This window comes from Acinonyx jubatus, chromosome C1, assembly GCF_027475565.1.
Source record: "Acinonyx jubatus isolate Ajub_Pintada_27869175 chromosome C1, VMU_Ajub_asm_v1.0, whole genome shotgun sequence".
NCBI classification, from domain to species: domain Eukaryota; kingdom Metazoa; phylum Chordata; class Mammalia; order Carnivora; family Felidae; genus Acinonyx; species Acinonyx jubatus.
The window spans coordinates 70,413,934-70,428,951 of NC_069381.1; the positions used below are offsets into that span (position 1 = coordinate 70,413,934).

Genomic DNA, 15,018 nt, shown 5'->3' on the forward strand with positions numbered 1-15,018 from the left:
CTGAGGAGATACTATGATAGACGCTTTCAAGGAAAAAGACTGTGCTTTGATACACAGTCAACCCACTGAATTCTGTGTTGACTTTGGTCACTTATTGTTATAACAAGATCATTGGATTTATAACTTGCAAAGAATTTAAAGATCATCTAATCCACCTCACATGATGAAATTTAACCAGGAAAAAGTGAGCTAATAATATGCTTTGTATCACCCTTGTAGGAAATGACAGAGTTGTGGCTAAAACCATATCTTCTGCAATCCAAAGAAATCAGGATCTCCAAGTCTAAAAACCTCATACTACCCAGCTCTTCAGTTTCATTTCCTCTGTCCCCAAACTTCTCATCTTCCACCAGATCCCTCTGTCTCACCACTAAGGAACTTCCCCAGGTCCTCGCCACCAAACTGTCTTCCCGCCATTAACCAATTCCCCCACATTGTTCCATCTAAGTGCCACAACTTCTCTTATCCTACTTAGCAATTTCACAGTTTATTCTGTTTTTTTCCCTTATCGAACACCACACCTGCCAAAACTACATAGCTCCTGTATTTCACCCTTCCATAACCGTTCCAGACAAAGTTACATGCAAACCTGAAGCTAGTGACCATCACTATCCTACAGAGTCCCATTCTCCCCACCTAGGATTACAGACTATAGATGATATATAATAAGCTGAAAACAGAAAGCTTTCTCTTTAATCAGGCAGGTAACCTCTCAAGACAAATGGCCAAACAAACAATGATGCTTGCAAATCCAGAAGGGAAAATAGCAGAATTCACTGACAATCCCAACAAATACTGAACATCACTCTTCACCAAAAACATCAATACCGTATCTAGTTCAAGGGTGGAAAAACCGATTAATGTGACTCCTTCCTTTTCTTACTTTTAGTCTCCATTCTTATCAAGGGGTGAAATGAAGAATGAGGGGGTGAACGCAAAAGACAGAATAAAGAGAAAACCAGTAAAAAGTCCAAATAAATCAAAACTGGCTGGAGAGTACAGTGTTACACATGTGGGCTCTGAAGGCCAACCATACGGTGAGTGCTGGTGACACTATCCATCGCTGAGTGGCCTTGGGCATATAGCTCTGCTCAGTTTCTCCATCTGGTAAATGGGGATAACAGTGGCACCTGTATCACAAGATCGCCATGAGGATTAAACCGGATGGTATCTACAACACACTTGGGATAATGCTTAACACATAGTAAGTACTATATAAATATTTGTTAACGAAAACAAACCCTCAGTTTGAAATCATTTTAACCATCACGCTATGTATCTGCTGACTTCCATATCTGACTAGCAATTTCAGGACCCAGAGGCATCACGATGCCTCCCATACCATACGACAGATTCCCTACATCCTCTAATATGAATTGTTTCCCAAGAATTCATTTCATAATTCCTTTGTACTGGGACTTGACGGGAACATACTCCAGGGTCTCTCAACAACAGTCCTCGCTGCTGCAGCCACCACACATGGTGAGAAATGGCCTCTCTGACAGAAGACAAGGCCTGTGAGCCCACACAGCACCAGTTCCACCTGTAACCCGGACTAGAACGACAGGGCAGCCGACCAGACTGACAACAAAACAAAAGGAAAATTCTTTGCACCCAAACACCTCTTCTAGGGACAGGGCTCGCAGTGCAAAGCCAGAGTCCTCAGAGCTGTTCAAATTTGCTGTCCTAAAGCCTCTTCTCCCTTTATTCATTTTGTTCTGATCAGGCTATACCAGATTTGATCTTCTCAAAGTCACCTAAAAACTACTAGGTTTGCTGGGGCTCCTGGGTGGCTCAGTCTGTTAAGTGTCCAACTTCAGCTCAAGTCATGACCTCGTGATTTGTGAGTTCAAGTCCCACAACAGATTCTGTGCTGACCACTCAGAGCCTGGAGCCTGCTTTGGATTCTGTGTCTCCTTCTCTCTCTGCCTCTCCCCTGCTCACATTCTTTCTCTCTTTCTCAAATAAACATTAAAAAAAAAATATTTTTTTTTCTTAAACTACTAGTTTGCTAAGCTAAGCCTAGTAAGACCTTATCTCACTCTACTTCCCAAGAATATTCACATTGCAGATACTCCCTTTCCTTGATGGCTCTGTTCTCACAGCTTCTAGGCCACCATATTCTCCTGGGTTTTCTGGCTACTCCTTGGAGGGCTCTTTTGTTGGTTGTTCCTTGCCTCCCCACCCTCCCTACGCTGGAGGGCCCCCAGGCTCATTCTTTGGTCCTCTTCTGCATGTTCACCATCCACATTCACCCCACTATGGTGAGCTTATCCACTCTTCTGGTTTAAAATACCATCTCTTCCCTGAATGACTCTCAGTGAATCTCCAGTCCAGACTTAATCCCTGAACTCCTGATTCAATAACTCACTTGGATGTCTAATACGATTCTAAAAACCAAACTCCCGATCTTCCCCCCAAACCTCCTCCTTCACAGCCTCCCCATCTCAATGAATGACACGCCCCACCCTCCCTCCTCCTGTCACCGTGCTTCACACCTTATCCATCAGCAAATCCTGTCACCCCGATCTTTACAAAACATCCAGAATCTGACAAGGCACTACCTCCCAACTGCCCTCTCATCCCTGTCACTATCACCTCTGTGAGTACTGAAATGCCTGCCCTCTTATATTTTCTTGCCTTTGCCCTTGCCCCTCACAAAACAGCATCTAAAGAGGTACCATTAAAATGCAGGTCCAATCATGTTACCTCCTTGTTCAAAACCTTCCCATGGCTTCTCATCTCACTCAGAAAAACCAAAGTCCTTATGATAACTACACAGCCCTATGTGATCTGAGTGACCCTAGCACCTCTCATCAGCTCCCGGACCTCCTCTCTTTCCACTCTCCCCACTTGCTCTACTCCAGCCACACTGGCCTCCTTGTTGTTCTAGGTTCCTATCCTTACTGCATCTCCTGCCCAGATGGCCTCCGCCAGACACACACACAGCTCGCTTCCTCACCACCTTCACGTCTGCTCAAAAGTCATCTTCAGCGGAAGCTAGAACTGCAAACTAGACCTGCTTAGCCTCCTTATCTTCCTGCCCTGCTTTATTTTTCCCAATGAGACTCATCAACTTATTCAATAATTTTTAATTATAAATAATATAATTTAATTATATATAATTATATATTATATACATATATAATATATTTAATTTAATTAATAAATCACATAATTATATATAATATATATTAATTAATATAAATCATAATATAATATATATTTATATTAAAATGTATTACAAAATTATTTTCCTTGTCCCCATTACAATACTTGACTTGTTTTCCCCTGCAATAGTGTAAACACCAAGCACATTGGGGATTTATGACTGTTCTTGTTCACTACTGCATTCACTTAGCAAGCACCTTGTATACACTAGGCACTCAATAAATATTTGAATGAATGGGAATAATGGCTCCCTTGGTTCCTCTTACCTAAGACAGTCATCACCGTCTTCATTAGCTTCATGGGTGTCCTTCGGCGGGTGATGGACCCACTTGTATGTGGAGACAAAACGTTGGTTTTCCTCTTGACATACATGTAGATTCTCAGGTACACCACAACCATGATGAAGAAGGCCACAAGGTTGGACACAGTCCAGAAAATGAGGTAACTCCTGCTGTAAATGGGGGCCAGGGAAGAGCAGGCAGAGATGTCACAGAGGCAATTCCAGCCCAGTGTGGGGACCGCCCCCATAAAGATGGCAATGGCCCAGACAAACAAAATGAGCAGCGTCACCCTCTTTTTCGTCAGGTTGCTGTGGATCCGCATCCTCATGATTGACATGTGCCTCTCCACAGCAATAACCAACAAATTGGTCAGAGAGGCGGTCAAGCTAGTGTCCAGGAGCCCCTGGCGGAGAAACCAGCGGTTGACGGTCAAAGTTTTTGAAACGGGGCCAGTGTTAAACATCAGGAATACATAGGCAATTCCAGCAAAGAAATCTGCAGCAGCTAGGTTAGCCAACAGGTAGTAGAAGGGGAAATGAAACTTTCTGTTTTTGATCACTGCTGCGATGACTAGAGAATTAGAAAAAAAAATAAACAGGCAGAAAAATGTTCCAACACACAAAACAATCACAAGCTTCGTTCCTGTCCACTCATCGGCAGTGTCTGTGTTGCTCCTATTATAAAAAAAGTCCATCCGCTTATCATAGTAACACTCATTCATTGTGGAGAAGAACCGAACATCCTAGAAAGAAATTTAAAGAAGAAACAAACATCACTCTTTGCAAATTCAATCGCTAAACCACCAATTGCCAGTGCTAAGCCCCGTGTTCTAGCCAACTTCTGTTAATCCTTCAGATCCCGGTGTAAATATCCCTTGCTCCAGGACTCTGGCCCCTGACCTCCTATCACAACATTTATCTTGCATTAGTAATTGTTGTCTGTTTCCCAGGCTACGTCCCAAGCTCAGTAAGGGATGGTCTACGGCTGTTTTGTTCACCATTAAAATCTCAAGACCCACCTGTCCTGGCTCCCTCATGACCGGTATTTCCTGAATGGCTGGCTGGTTGAATGAATGATCATGGATCAGCAACAGATCAGATATTCTGAGCCCTGCAATATCCACTCTGCACCAGTAACAACGACAACACAGCACGTAAATCCTTTCTCCTGGTGGTTTCCAGTTCATTCCTTACTCATGGATTCTGTTCACTAGGCAAGGGCAAGTTGGTAAGGCCAGGCACATTCTCACCAAGGTAATGAGTACTGAGATACTCTTCACACGACCAAATGGACTCCCCAAGAGATCGGTCTTGTACCACTTCTGATTCTACTCCTGATCCTCCTTTTGCCATCTTTTCGTCTCAAGCTGTAATAACAACACTCACTTATTAAGCATGTGATGCAGGGCTGAAGACTTTGTTCTTAGTACTCCTCCTTACTTTTTTTGTTCACTTCTTCCTTATTGTCCTAATTCAAATTATACCAGTGGGGATCTGCTTACTGGATTTTCAGACTCAATCAGTTTAAATCACTTTCCTTCCCTGGGCTTTCAACGCAGCGGGTGGTGTGAGCTCTGGAGGTTAGGCAGACTTCCAAGGATGTAAGAACATACCTGCCAAGTGAGGGTGAGTCCTCAGGACATATGTCTGAAAGTAGGCCCCAAACTGGGGCATCAGGCAGGCAGAGAAGACGCTGATCTCAGGACAAGATCTCTTGGACACCAAAACTAAGGGATTCTGGCCAAGGAGGGGTTGAGAGGAGCCTAAGGATCCCTATCCATCTATGCTTGGTGGAGAGAGAACAGGTGTTCTGCCTCACAGTGGTCTGGCCACAGCCATGAAGGGTCCCATCAAAGGAAGCTGGAGTTGAAAGCCAGGAAACCGAGAGCTACGATGACTATGGGCTCCCTTTCAAGGACTGAGGCTGCAATTTATTAGCTGGAAAACCAGAGATCCAGTAGGCCCAGGCACTAGCAGTCCACTGGTGTGAACGATGTGGCTCTAACAGTACGAGCTTGACAGAAATCCCTAGCTTTTAAGATTCTTATAAATGCTGTAATCCAATACCATATCCAGAATCAGGATAAGCAGAGCAGATATCAATTTGAAATGGCACAAAATAGAAATATATCTTAGACCGTCTTTTTTTGTTTTTAGTTTTTATTTATTTATTTATTTTCAAGGGGGGAGGGGCGGGGGGGGGTAGAGAATTCCATGCTCAGCGCAGAGCCTGACACAGGGCTCAATCTTACAACTGTGAGAACATGACCTGAGCAGAAATCAAGAGTCAGACACTTAACCAACTGAGACACTCAGGCACCCCCCTGGGTTTCCTTTTTAATTTATATTTTAATGGTGTAATGATACTTTAACATGAGTTAGGTACCTACTTCTCTGTCATAGTAAATACGAAGTAAAATATCATTTTATATGCTTAAAATAAACAAACTGGCAATGGTCTCAAGAGGCAAATGGTTCTAGTGTCTTTCAATTACAAGGAAAGGGGACTCAATTTTAATCACAAAAGAAAAACTACTCTCTTTGGCAGACATTCACCAACGTTTAACTGCCAACAGCAGACAACTCCATCAACAGGCCAACATACCTATGCTGTATCATGGTAATTTTCCCCAATTAAAAATATATAATTTTAATAGCTTCCTAAGGTTCCAGTATATGAACATGACACACTTTATTTAACTAATCCCTACATGTTGGACATTTCAGTTGTCTGTAATATTTAGCCTCTATAAGCAAGGCTGCACTTTTGTACATTAATCTGTACATACTTGGCCAACTATTTGCTTAGGATTTCTTTCTTTAAAGAAAAGGACCAAACCCTTGTTTATTTATTTTATAAAGGCAACCCCACAGTCGGGGTTGAAGGTCCCCTCTGGATGGAAGCAGCCCAACTGACCCACCACCAACAGGCAGTTTGCCCAAGAGGATTGCTTAGGATTCATCCACAGATTTCAACTTCATGAAGTAAAGGGTATAAGTTTATTTAAAGGTTTCTGATAAATATTGTCAAACTCATCGTATTTCTAATCCCACCAGTTGCATATGAGAGTTGAAGACACTAATCTAGTGTAATTCAATTCAAATATTCAAGGAGAAAATTCAGCTTTCAACAGTATTAAAAGTATATGGAAATTCAAGACAAACCATTCAAGAACATGAAGAATCTTAATGGTGCAATTATTATGTGTTCTTTCACTAATAAAAAATAACTTATGTACTTTATTTTGCTATATACTCTAGATAGCTAAGAGAAACATTTATTTTTTTATATATATAATTTTTTAAATGTTTCTTTATTTTTGAGAGAGAGAGAGAGAGACGGAGCATGAGTGGAGGAGTGGCAGAGGGTGAGGGAGACAGAATCCGAAGCAGGTTCCAGGCTCTGAGCTGTTAGCACAGAGCCTGATGTGGAACTCGAACTCAGGAACCACAAGATCATGACCTGAGCCCAAGTCAGATGCTTAACCAACTGAGCCATCCAGGTGCCCCAAGAGAAACACACTTCTAATTTAAAAGTTATGTTATCCTTGACTAACTCATCAGCAATATCAATTAATAGGTCAGAAAGACACTGGAATAAAGATACCACCAAGAACACTTTAAATTTCCTGAATTTCCTCTTGAAGGGGTCTTAACATTTTAGTTTTGGTTCATAAATATGGTGGAATTTGTAATTATATGATACCCTAAAACCTCAATGATTTTTACTTGAAAAATCTTCAAATTCAACTTTCCTTCCATCAAACCCCAAATGGCACATTCTTAGAACATATTTCAACAAAAATCGTCCTGAGACTGAGAAGTAGTTTTGTCTTACCACGTTGAGGGAGAAACCACAGAAAAAAACATGGTTAACCAGAACTCTCACCAAACAGCTCCCTACCTCCCAGCCTCAAACCCTACTTTTGGGAGAAAGCAACAATGAGAGCAAATAAAGTTCACACAGGGAAACTATGAAAAAGATTCCCTAGGATGGAATATTGTACAGCCACTGAAAATTGTATTTACCATGAAGCTGTATTTACCATGAGAAAAAGCACACACATGCCATCATCTTAAATTTAAATAATTATATAAGTATGTATGCATACGCATACATATATATTCATATATATGCACACACATACATTTCTTTTTTTTTCTTTTTCTGGAAATAAAAAGATTTATTCATTTTAAAAGCCCACTACAGAAAAATGTACACATCTACATTTCTCAAACTTTACACACATATATTTCTTGAGTTATCCTTTAAAGATACAGAAAAATAGAAGGAAAAAAATCTCAAAGTGCAAATAGTTCATTAAGGATGGTAGAATCGGGGATCATTTAAAAAATTTCTTTCCTGGGGTTCCGGGGTGGCTCAGTTGGTTAAGTGTCCGACTTTGACTCAGGTCATGATCTCACCGTTAATGAGTTCGAGCCCCACATGGGGCTCTCTGCTGTCAGTGCAGCGCCCGCTTCAGATCCTCTGTCCTCCTCTCTTTCTGTCTCCCCTGCCAGCACTCTCTCTCAAAAATAAACACTTAGAAAAAATTCTTCCCAGTTTTTTCTCTGGTCTACATTTTCTGTAATAAATAAGTAAAGAGACTTTTAAATGCTAGTTTAATTCTGCCTTGGGACCATACATTCCACTTAATGTATCCTACCTTTCTTTGACAAATATGGCTGTGAAAAATCAAAATTCACGTTCAAAGGAAAAGCCTCAAGGATTCACTATGTTCATTATTGCTACTCTCACCAGCACAGCACACTTGAGAGTTTTTCAGTGATAATGAAAATAAAATGGTTTCCTGCCTCAAATGTCATATAACCGTAAAACCTCAGACATTGACAACTAATCAAATCAGGACATCCCTTTCCCCAGCTCTCCTGTAAAACGTTTCCTAATGCAATCACCCCAGAGCTTCAAAAATGAATAACTAGAAGGGGTGCCTGGGTGGCTCAATTGGTTAAGCATCTGATTTCGGCTCAGGTCATGATCTTGTGATTTCTGAGTTCAAGCCCCGCATCCAGCTCTGTGCTGACAGCTCAGAGCCTGGGGCTTGCTTCGGATTCTGTGTCTCCCTCTTTCTCTTCCCCTCCCCTGCTCATGCTGTCACTTTCTGTCTCAAAAATAAATAAAACATATAAAAAAATTTTTTTTAATTGAATAACTGGAAGTTTTGTGAATTAGTGCTCTTGATTTTTTTTCCTCCCCCCGTCATATGCTGCAAGCTTATTGATGGTCCCTAGTACATACTAATGACAGATCATCATATTTTCTTAGTTGCAAATTACCAAAAAATTTAATGAGCTCATAACAAATAATCAATTTATTATCTCTTGAACTCTCTCAAACGCTTAAAATAGGACTCTGTGATCCGGGCCTAAACATCTCCTCCGCAGAGACACCTTCTCCGAAAACTCCAAAGTAACCACAGAGCCCTGTTTTATCTTCACCACGGCATCTATCATTTGTTACATATTTTCTTCCGTGTCCATGCATCATTTATGGTCCATCTCCCACCACTGGACTGTTCTGCTCCAGGAGAACAGGGATCTTGCCAATTCTGACCACATCTGTGGCATCAGCATTTGTGGGAGGAACGAATAAATCTCGGTCCTACACTCTCTCTTCTCCCACTAACACGAAAGGGTCAAACACCATTGCTGACCTCCGTATCATGCACTAAATATGTCCATTAGAGAACTACCTACCTCTGTTCTTGGGTTAGTTAACTTCCTATGTCCACGTCATTACTACTATTCCTAACTGCTAATATTTGAGTGATTACTTTGTGCCTGGTGGGTCATCTCATTTAATCCTCCCAACAGTGACGCCCATACTATCACATCCATCTGGCAGGTGAGGAAACTCAAGCGCCCTTCCCTAAGGTCATACAACTAGTAAGAGACAACCCTGGATTCTGTTCAGGCAGCTGTGTTCCCAGGCCCGCATGCCTATGGACGCCACTCCACTTTGTCTCCACGGGCAAACAAAACACCCAACAACCACAGTCACACTTACAATCACTACAGAATTACCAAAACAGAATGATCCAATCAAGACACATTCAAAGACCGTCCTGTACCATAAAAAAAAATCTAGGCGTTATAAATAGCCTGGGTTTCTTTGTTTTGCTTTAACAGCCCTGAGAAGCACAGAAAAGGCACTTTTCTGAAAATTTGTTTTCAAATTTTATGGGAAGTGGGCCACACAACATGGTCAATTTCAAGACTAATGTTGCGAAGCTTTAATTCTGCCAAATCTCCAGCTGCTTTTTTTTTTTCCTCCCCCCCCCCCCTTTTCTTCTTCTCTTTTATACCAAAGGTTTAGAGGATTTGGCTAGTTCCGACCCCCCAAACAAAAGATGTTAAACTTTGGAGCTATTACCACAACTTCAAACTTCAGTAATTTAAGACTTCATAAAATGATGGCTTAGGAAGTCTATATGTGGAATCCAAATGAAAACTTCATGAGCAAAGCTTTCATTTAGACTCTCCCAAACTTGATTCTCTGAAAAAATGTTCAGCTAGCCCATAATGTGGAAACAATTATGAAAATTAAGACATTTGAAAACCACTCAAGCAGCTTTTATTTCTGGCTACATCTCATAAGACACGGTGCTGCTGGCCTTTTAGCTGGCTTTCAATAATGCTCCCCCTTCCTCCTAGGACACAACAGGGGGCATCCTGAACGAGGTCAGTGGGTGCTGTGCATACTTCCTTTTCCTGAGGCCTGCAAATGTGGAATAGTCCGCTCCCCTCTGGAAACCCCAGCCAGATGGGAGTTGGAGGTTAGGTCAGTTGCTGTGCTAATGGCCAGAAACGAGACCACTTCTGCATAAGCAATCACGTTTGCTCACTGAATTCTTTTTAATAATTCATGTTAATAGTAAAATCAGGATAGCATGGGAGATTTAAGTCCACATGTGACCCCTGAGGTTCATTTTAGCCATTCGTTTCAAAGCCTTTGGACTTTGCTATTCCCTCTGCCCAGAAGCCTCTTCCCCCACATACGCACAGGCTCATTTCCCCACTTCATTCCTGCTCAAATGTCACTGCATCAGACAGCCCTCCTCTGCCACTCTCTAAAGGAGCACCTCACGCCACCCTGCTGAGCTTTCGCCCTCCGTCCTGCCTCGTTCTTCTTTGCAGCATTTCTGACTACCTGTCACCATCTACTGGGGTTATGGTCTACCTCTCATGAGAAGGAAGTCAAGGACATTGTGTTGTTAGGGTGTGTCATCCCCAGTACCTGGAACAGTGCCCAGCACACAGTAGGCACTCAGTAAAACACTTGTTAAACGTAGAACTAAATGCAATCCTTGTGCATACATGTCCGTGTGCCCGTAACTGTTTACCCAATCTGAGCGTTATTACTTTCTTCTTCCGTGTACCCTCTAATTTGGATCTCACAACTCTCTCATTTTCTCCACGGACTTGGCTCCAAGCCCCAGTGGTTGAGAGGTGTGAGGAGTAGAGTTCACCACCCTTGAACAGGGTGGTCTGAAGGGCAGTCCCACAATTGAGACCTCTCCCTTGTGTGTATGGATATCAGAAACTATGACTCCTCTTTGAACATAACTTCAAAAGAGAGGGCAACCCAGTGGCCAAAGCTAGAACAATTTGAGCAACAAAACAAAACAGCATTGGACTATAAACCAGTGTATAAAATAAACACTCTTAATGCATACTGATGTGAGTAAATGACTGAATAGCAAATGAAAAAGAGGAGATAAATTTCCCATGCAGAAGAATTCCAAATAAATTATACAGACATTCTACTCTAAAAGAGGGGAACATAACTCCTCCCAGAGGACAGCAGGGAAAGGGCAGGGGGTGGGGAGGGGTGAATCACTTTTCAGTGGAGAAGCTTGACAAATGACTTTACGGAGGTGATCAAGGTCAACAGCCACAGTGATAAGTGATGTTGCCAATCTGTAATCTTGATATATGTTAAGAATGGCACTCTACTGTTCCCCAAACCCACAACTACAGTCTCATCACGAGAAAACTCTCAGACAAATCCCAATTGGGTGACATTCTGCAAAATTCCTGATCAGGACTCCTCAAAAACTGTCAAGGTCAAGAAAAATAAGGAGAATCTGAGAAACTGTCACAGTGAAGACATAAGGAGACATAACATCTAAATACAATACGTGTCTTGGATCCTAGAATGGAAAAGGGACATTAGGGTAAAAACGAACAAAATCTGAATAAAATACGGACTTAGGTGATAATGCTATATCCATATCGGTTCACTAATTATAACAAATGTACCACATTGATGAGATGCAAATAATAGAACGGTGTGCGGGAACAGAAGTATAACAAGGGGACTCTATACTATCTGCTCAATGTTTCTGTAAATACAAAAAAGGGAACCTGCCTGGGTAGTTCAGTCAGTTAAGCACCCAACTTCAGTTCAGGTCATGATCTCACGGTCCATGAGTTCAAGCCCAACGTCAGGCTCTGCGCTGACAGCTCAGAGCCTGGAGCCTGTTTCAGAATCTGTGTCTCCCTCTCTCTCTCTCTGCCCCTCCCTCACTTATGCTCTGTCTCTCTCTCTCTCTCTCTCTCAAAAGGAAACATTAAAAAAAATTAAAACACTCACACTTAAAAAATAAGATAGATTTTAAAAAAGAGAGGAGAGGAAGTTATCAACCTCACTACAGTCATTTCAAGATAAATAAAGCTCACGTTTCAACAGTTGCTGTACTCTGTTAGGGTAAAACACACAGAGGAGAAGCAATTTGTTTGAGCAATTTAAATGGATACTGTCTGTGATTGAGTATCTCTTAAGAAGGAATAGTAAAGTCGGGCATACAAAATTGTTCTGATTTAGACCCTCCGTCTCCACACAACAAGGCCTCCACAATGCACCCAGTGCCTCTACTGGTGGTAAAGTTCCCAGGCAGTGGCCACACAGAGGAGGGGCAGACACACGCGGGGTGCATTTGGGAAATGACAAACTTCCGTGGCTCCGGTCGGTCGTGCTCGGCCCAGCGGTGGTGACCTGCGGGGGAGAGTTGCAGCTGGAGCCTGGCAGAATAAACATGTCCCTCTGCCACTGCACGCTTCTGAGCCCTTTAGGTAAGGAGGACCGTCTGCTGTATGGCAGCTGGTTCGACCCCTGCTCTCTCTCCCCATCGAGTGGGCGGATTCATAAGAGGCCACGGTATACACACAGTGCTTCTATCCACGACTTGTTTACTAAACAACCGTGAGTGAATGTATTGTTCCCCAGATGTCGCTGATGACTGAAGTCTGTCTTAAACCTCTCGATTAAACAGGAAAGCAAAACATGCAGAACTAAACCAAAGAAGTGACACGTGGGTTTTATGTGATCAGCAGATTCCCTGACTTAACTTGTCCAAATAGAATGTGAATGTTTCATTGTGTTTGCTTTATCTATTATGCAATTTTAGTGCCATCTAATCCACGAGGCTAGAAAGATGACAGACACTTTGTCCTCTGACCCTCTCAAAAGTAAAGATGCTAAGCATAATGCTTAAAATGAATGTTCACACACAATGAACATGTTCTATCACACAGCAAATAATCCTTAGACCGTTATGTAATCACATGCTTTACTGTTTGGAGGAGGAAAGTGCCATAATTTAAAGTGTAGACATTTATAGCTAAAAGAAGTATCTTGTACAAAGAACTCTGTCACTGTGAAAATATATTTTGAGAAACTTCAATGTTCCTGCTTATAGCAAAGACTTTCCACAAGAAGAAAATTAGGTTTCTGAGGGGCGCCTGGGTGGCTCAGTTGGTTAAGCTATCGACTTTGGCTCAGGTCATGATCTCGCAGTTCGTGAGTTTGAGCCCCGTGTCGGGCTCTGTGCTGACAGCTCAGAGCCTGGAGCCTGCTTCGGATTCTATGTCTCTCCCTCTCTCTACCCCTCCCCTGACCACGTTCTGTGTCTCTGTCTCTCAATAATAAAAAGATGTTAAAAGAAGAAGGAGAAGGAGAAGAAGAAGAAGGTGATTAGGTTTCTTTAGATGTAAAACCCACAACAGACAAAATTTTGGTCCAAACCATTTGTCTCAACCTAACTGCAATACTGCATTCCCTTGCTCACTCCTTTGCATGGCCCTGTCCCTTGCCTCCAGTCCTAAAATGGATCTTCAAGAGTCTCTTGCTTTATACAGTTTGTTCCAAATACTCCCCCACTGTCACCAGCGATGGGTCCATAGCGATCTGCAGTGTGGCCCCTCTGTGCTTCTGGAGATGACGCCAGCCCAGGTTAGTGCCTGACTGAATTCTAAAACTCTGTATAGAAAGGAAAATCATATTTTCAAAGCATGTGGCTATAGTAGGTAACAGTTGTTTTAATCAAGGCTTCAGAGGTTCTTTTTTTTTTTTTTTAATGTTTATTTTTGAGAGAGAGTGCAGGCGGGCTAGGGGCAGAGAGAGAGAGAGAGAGAGAGAGAGAGAGAGAGAGAGAGACAGAATCCGAAGCAGGCTCCAGGCTCTGAGCTGTCAGCACAGATCCCGACACAGAGCTCGAACTCATGAGCCCCAACATCATGACCTGAGCCAAAGTTGGACACTTAACCGACTGAGCCACCAGGCGCCCCAAAGCTTCGGAGGTTCTTAAAGAGAGCACCACTACTGCTAAACCAATAAGCCAGAGGGTCTCCTGCAGGGATTCTACGCCCTGGTCAGGGAGCAGCACTCGTCACTCAAGTGGGAATTTCACAGCCCTCCCCATCCTGCCTCCCTCTCCCACCCCGCAGGGCCTGTCTGGTAGTTAGAGCACAAAGGTGGCTGGTCATGGAAATGCATACAAAAGGCATCTGGGCGATATGCCTGATCTCAACCGTGGGCCCCCCTAACCCCCGCTCCAGCCTTCTCCTTGTGCTCTTTACCCTGCAGGACTCCATCAGCAGCTCCCCTGCCCTCCAGCTCCAGCCAAGGAAGAGGCACAGCAAGAGACTGTGAGGCTGTGAGGCGGGAGAAGGCAGAGCTGAGACACTGACGGTCCCTGCTCCTTCCCCGCCGGGCTGCCGTGGACTGGCCTGGTTAGCTGCTGTCAGGCAGCCTCCCCCTCCCCTTGGCTTTCAGGTTGAGGAGACTTGACTGCTCCTTGCTGCTTCCAGCTCTCGGTTGGCACCACACCATCTCTTGTTGGTTTCCGTGAACTCTGCCCTCTGCCAGTTACCAAGTGACCGTTTCCCCTGTTCCAATTACCAGTGTGACCGTATCATCTGTTTCTTGTGGAACGCTGATGATACAGATGTCATTTAAAGTACACTGTAGCATGACAAAAACAGGTTATTTTCAAGCTTTTAATATGTTATGGAGCTTCTTAAATCTTTTAGTAATATTTAGTAATATTAACATTGCTTAACATTGTGAATCCAACAAACAACTCCCAGAGAAGGAAAGAGGAATAAATCATATTCCCGAGGGCATGGACCAGCATCACAACTCTTTTGATGCCCTCAGTGTCCCATTACATGCACCAGAACCCTACTAAGTTTCTCCACGCATAGGGACTTAATAAACGAGTGATTTACCCACGGCAATAGGGGTTATAAAAAACACAGGTGAT

General features: G+C 42.9%; 1 protein-coding gene across 3 annotated transcripts in view; it reads right to left on the bottom strand.

Annotated features, from left to right (window-relative positions):
• Window positions 1–15,018, bottom strand: part of LPAR3 (lysophosphatidic acid receptor 3) — a 101,561-nt gene that overhangs the window by 45,721 nt on the left and 40,822 nt on the right. For all 3 annotated transcript variants that reach the window (XM_053214339.1, XM_027058733.2, XM_027058732.2), the window contains one exon: window positions 3,438–4,194. In XM_053214339.1, the coding sequence (XP_053070314.1) occupies window positions 3,438–4,173 (736 nt within the window). In that variant the 5' untranslated portion in view covers window positions 4,174–4,194. The remainder of the gene's footprint in view (window positions 1–3,437; window positions 4,195–15,018) is intronic.